Source organism: Rutidosis leptorrhynchoides, chromosome 3 (genome assembly GCF_046630445.1).
Source record: "Rutidosis leptorrhynchoides isolate AG116_Rl617_1_P2 chromosome 3, CSIRO_AGI_Rlap_v1, whole genome shotgun sequence".
NCBI lineage: Eukaryota > Viridiplantae > Streptophyta > Magnoliopsida > Asterales > Asteraceae > Rutidosis > Rutidosis leptorrhynchoides.
Window position 1 is genome coordinate 448,371,289 of NC_092335.1, and position 5,303 is coordinate 448,376,591.

Here is a 5,303-nt window from a genome sequence, read left to right on the forward strand (position 1 = left end):
TTTTATATTCAATGATATTCATTGTCCCGCTTCATTCATAAATGGATAGTTTTGGTTTAACTGGATATGAACATAGATGTGAATATAATACAAACCCCCCCCCCCCCCCCCCCCCCCCCCCCCCCCCCTCCTCCTTGATAAAGCAGCCAACGAACAAGTTAAACTCTTTGAGTAATATGAGTTGCTTTTTTCACAGAGAGCTCTAACTTAACACTCCACCCCCAAATCTTAATAATTTAGACTTGAAATTTAAATAAGACGACAAAAAACCATGTTCAAAACAGTAGTTGCCAAAAAGGCTTGAAATTCGAATAAGGAGAAGAAACAATTTTCCATATGGTAAAGTCTCAAAATCTACACCGAATCTGTTCATATATCAGAATATATGGAGTTATCTTGAAAGCATCGTACCTTGAGAAAAGAATTACAAAACAATAACTCTTCATTTGCATGCATATTGACTTAACATAAGCCACGACATTCATTTATTGTCACCAACGATTTTTTGACCTTTCTACAAACTCAATGCATGTAGATTGTGCAGACGATACAACATATTACACAACACCTTCAGTTTATTCTCAGCAGATTACGATGAATGCTGTTTACCGATACAAGCTCTCAGATCTAAGATTCTCGGCAATCTCGGTTTCCCACCTATCCCCATTTTCGAGCAATTTCTCCTTGTCGTATAAGAGTTCCTACAATGATAATATACAAATCAGGGCAAAAGGCATATAGAATTGGTGACTGATTGACTGAGTCAAACAATGGCGCTCAGTTTTCTACAGCACCCATTTTGCAGAACAATAACATTAGACGTTGGAAGTAGAGGCAACATTTTACATGTTGGCCAAGAAAATCTTTTATCCATTTAAAAAAGAAAATTTACAAAATTGTTATATTCTAAATGACCTTATCCATTGTAGCTAAATTTTTCAATATTTAACCCATTTAAAGCAGAACACAACCCAATTACCAGTTCATAAGTAAATGATTTCTAGTTTTAAAGCTGGTATTTTTAATCATTTCATTTGTAAATGAGAAAAATAACCATTAGGTGGTAGGATAGTGATGCTAACCTCATGAGTCTCAGTAGCAAACTCAAAGTTGGGCCCTTCAACAATTGCATCAACGGGGCATGCTTCTTGGCAAAATCCACAATAGATGCACTTTGTCATGTCGATATCATACCTGTAAGATTTAAACAGTGCGTATAAGAGAGAGAGAGAGAGAGAGAGAGAGAGAGAGAGAGAAGAAACTAGCAAGCATTATTTCACCTGGTTGTTCTACGGCTCCCATCTTCTCGTTCTTCAGCCTCAATAGTAATTGCTTGCGCCGGGCATATCTATATACATTGAATACTACTTGGTAAGGTTATGCCAATAATAAGACAACAGAAATAGAAATACATGCAAATGAAACAAATTAATGAATCAAAAGTTTGTTGATAGTGTGACCATTGAGATGCATTAATATTAGGGTTAAAACTATGAATATATTTTCACTTTTGTCCCAATGTAGGATGTAGGATATATATATACCCAAAAAAATGTCAGTGTAGGCTATGTACTTTCAAAAAGTGTTCTAATGTAGGCTATTGGTGACTGGTTACCTGCTGAACTGGTAAACTTAACTATTTAACATTTTTTTTGCATTTTATATGGCTACAAATAGGTCATATACTTTCAGTTTTGTTCCGCTGTAAGCTATATAAAAAATGATTTGTTCCGATGTATCACCAACGTCATTCTCTACAAAGATGCCACGGCATCGTTGAGTTTTTTATCCAGTTAAAAAGTTTCGTCCGTTCATATTAGTACACTTTTTGAAAGTATATAGCCTACACTGGTATTTTTGGGGTATATAGCCTACATTGGAACAAAAGTGAAAGGATATAACCTATTTATAGCTTTAACCCTTAATATTAATACACCGTTATAGTTTTCATGTGTAAACAAAAAGCTGTCTTGGACTACTGGGAGCAATAAATTTAATTACTCTTGTAATTTTAAATATTTAGACGTGTAAAAACCACTAAATGTGAACACAAGATAAATGAAGACTCTTCCATAACTAATTTGCTAGGTATGATCAAAAGCAGAAACGTCAATACAAATATAAATTTAAAATAATTATCATGTAAACATTTGAATATATATTAGGTGACTTACAATCCATATTCTTTATGGCTAGTTTTAACTAGTATACCCATTTCACCGATTATCAATTATGTTCGACCGGGTTAAACCTGTTCTAATATAATTGGGTTAAATGGCACCACTAGTCCACTATATTGAACCAAAAGTGATATGTCAACTAAAGACAGTTGATTACCACACTCAGCATTGATGCAAATTTGTTTAAAGCGATTAAATTATTTGGTAACTTTATATATTTATCGGATTACAAATCAGTCCATAGAAATTTATAATTTAAAACTTATCTGCAACATGAGGATCAGAAATATGAAGTACCAACTGATTATAATAACAAAACTTACAGCTTCACAAAGTTTGCAAGCAATACAACGCTCCTCTCCGGTTGCATAACGTCGAAGAGCATGTTCTCCTCGAAAGCGAGGGCTTAAAGGACCTTTCTCAAATGGATAATTGATCTACAAATGAACAATTACAAATCAATTTTAAGTAGCTAGCATTCGATTAACAAGCAAAAGATATCAATAAAGTAGTTGTCAAAAACTTACAGTAACTTTCGGCTCAAAGAAATATTTGAGCGTTAGAGACAAACCTCGAACAAGTTCAGTCAGAAAGAGTGTATTAATGCTCCGCTCAAACACTAAACATGGTATAAAATCAATATTATAAGTTGCATAAAATAGCTGAGAATGACTATAAAGGTAGCAAGTAAACTGTTGGACGTACCAGAACTCCAGTCTTTCGAGATCTCCCTTGCAAGCTGCTCTCTTTCTTCATCATCTATAATTGGGTCAGGGATGAGTCAGGCACAGTTAGACAGTAATGCAAAAAAAAAAAAAAAAAAAAAAAAAAAAAAAAGACAGATCATTAAGTGGAGGAAAGTAAACAAGCCCACCCTACACACATTATTTTGAACACATTCAAGCCAGGAATTTGCAAAGTTCAAATCCATGCATTAAGCCGCTAATCCCTTTTCTAACAAGTCCAAACAGGCTATCTAAAACTTGATGGAAAGGAGGCTTCTGATTCATAAGATTGGGCAATGTGAATAGGAAAGTTGGGTTTTTTTAAGTAATAACCTCTTTCACTGATTAATTTATGGCTAACATTACAAAATATAATATAATTGAAGGTATTCTGTACATGATAACTGAATACACAACCACCACTTGATCATTGAATATAGAATCCAATTTGATAAATTCCCTTCCAATAACCAAGTACGATACAAATATATTTCTAGAAGATGGATTATCAACTTCTTTAACAAGGAACTAATCTCTACGATAACAAACACGTGCATTTGTTCACAGATTCCTAATCTTGATCAAAAGCAGAAACAATCATTAGACCTAGAAGCAACAAAACTTATCCATAACACACGAACTTCTAGGTCAGGCTGCTCAGCCAAAACAATTGTTAGAAACTTTGTGTAAATTCTTCATAAGAAACGAGCAACAAGGGTCTTGCCTTATTGCTCAATAACATATTTACGAAATTTAATCCTAAAAGAAATCAAAGTACTCGTAATAATTTCTCCTATATAGTTTAAACAAAATGGCGTACACACTTATACACATCAACATATGCAATGTAAACATGAATCGAAAACATCACCATTCACCATTCGAATAATAGAATAACTCATATACCTTTATCAGTGGAAAACGAGTGCTTAGTTGCAAACGTCCGTGCACCGGAAACTGTCCCACAGATATTAGGACCCTTCAAAGCTTGTCCTGCAACAGCCTGACATTCAACGAAGAAATATATCATCATGAAAACTTACTACTTTACATTCAGAAGACAATTTGGACTGTACGGACACCACGATGACATTCAATTCGGCCAAGGACTAAAATAAATCAAAATAATTCGATAAAATCATTTCAAACCCTAAAAAATTTGTCTAGGATGATTAGATCGATTGAATACGTCACAAATTTGAGAATAATAGCTGATCAACCGTGTGAATCTAATTCAAAACCCTAACAGATTCGATTTCTGCGATTTTAAGTGATATCCTTGCAGAAATTTTGTGAGGTTGTTTGTGTTCGTGATAAAGAATGAGATAGATCTTACCAGCTGTCGACAGCGTAAAGCAGAGATGGATTTGCGTGCTAAGATTGCGGCCATTTTCTGCAAATTTTTGGGCTGATTTCGATGGTGAACTCAACAAGACGTTAATGGCAGTAGCTTGTAATGAACCGGCCGGCCACGTTTATCTGATGCGAACCGGTTTTGTACAGTTAAATTATAGGTTGATAGGTGTTTACTTAAGTAATTCGATATATTCTGCTCGGTGTATTTGGTTTAGAAATTTTATTAGAAAAAATCAGATATCTAACCAAAATTAAAACTGGTAGTTTGATTATGAAGTTATTGATGTTTTAATTATCTACAAGCTAAAACAATGGTTTACTATTAAATTATTATCAAGAATTTGAACCCGATATTGGACACGGTTGGAGGTCAGGAGTTTGATCCCTGGCTTCGAAAATTAAGTTTGTAAGGAAGGTTTTATCGTCCCGTACGCAAGAATTCGACCCGATTCACATGCCCGTATGGATTGATGGATCAGGACCTCGTTATGCAGTTCGGGTTTCCCCCGAAAATGCGTGTGTGCGTGGACAATGATCGGGTGGGTGGTTTCCATCCCCGTCAGTGATTTCAAACTCAACTTTACAAAAAACATTATCAAGAATTTGAAGATTTATTTATATTTACAATTTAATTATGACGTTTACTACTTGCGTTATTAAGAAATACATAACCTTTTCAGTAAAATAATTAAATTACCAAAATATTTATGCCATAGTTGAAAGAGAAATTATTATTTTTAGCAAATATATCAGAAATCTCACTCTAGGAAGTAACTAGAGGAGAGAGGATAAAAAATCCTCTATACAACAAATATAAAAGCTTAGAACTTTTAAAAAAATATGATCTATAAATTCTATTAAAATTCTAGCATGATAACATCATAAATAAGCTTTTTTCTTCATTAAAAAAAATAAAAAATCTAAGCAACTTAGATGACATCATTAATCATTTAATTTACAATTAAAAATATAATCTTTATAATTGAAGATACGCTTCTTTTTTCCAAATCAAAAGGTATTTATGTCATTTATCTGTTATAAA

The 5,303-nt window shown here is 33.6% G+C and overlaps 1 protein-coding gene across 1 annotated transcript; it reads right to left on the bottom strand.

Annotated features, from left to right (window-relative positions):
* Nucleotides 1-303: 303 nt before the first annotated feature.
* Nucleotides 304-4,405, bottom strand: LOC139897952 (NADH dehydrogenase [ubiquinone] iron-sulfur protein 8, mitochondrial). The gene is made up of 8 exons (XM_071880668.1): nt 4,242-4,405; nt 3,812-3,908; nt 2,886-2,939; nt 2,708-2,799; nt 2,504-2,617; nt 1,281-1,348; nt 1,083-1,194; nt 304-701 (listed from the first exon to the last, which is right to left on the bottom strand). The coding sequence occupies exons 1-8, from the start codon at nt 4,293-4,295 to the stop codon at nt 606-608; spliced, it is 687 nt and encodes a 228-aa protein (XP_071736769.1). The 5' UTR covers nt 4,296-4,405; the 3' UTR covers nt 304-605.
* Nucleotides 4,406-5,303: the final 898 nt, after the last annotated feature.

Excerpts from the sequence above, each read along its gene's own strand:
- LOC139897952 (XM_071880668.1), bottom strand. The coding sequence starts at position 4,295 with ATGGCCGCAATCTTAGCACGCAAATCCATCTCTGCTTTACGCTGTCGA. Across the intron at positions 3,909-4,241 it reads CTTTACGCTGTCGACAGCTG|GCTGTTGCAGGACAAGCTTT; the intron begins GTAAGATCTATC and ends GTTGAATGTCAG. Across the intron at positions 1,349-2,503 it reads CTTGCAAACTTTGTGAAGCT|ATATGCCCGGCGCAAGCAAT; the intron begins GTAAGTTTTGTT and ends CAATGTATATAG.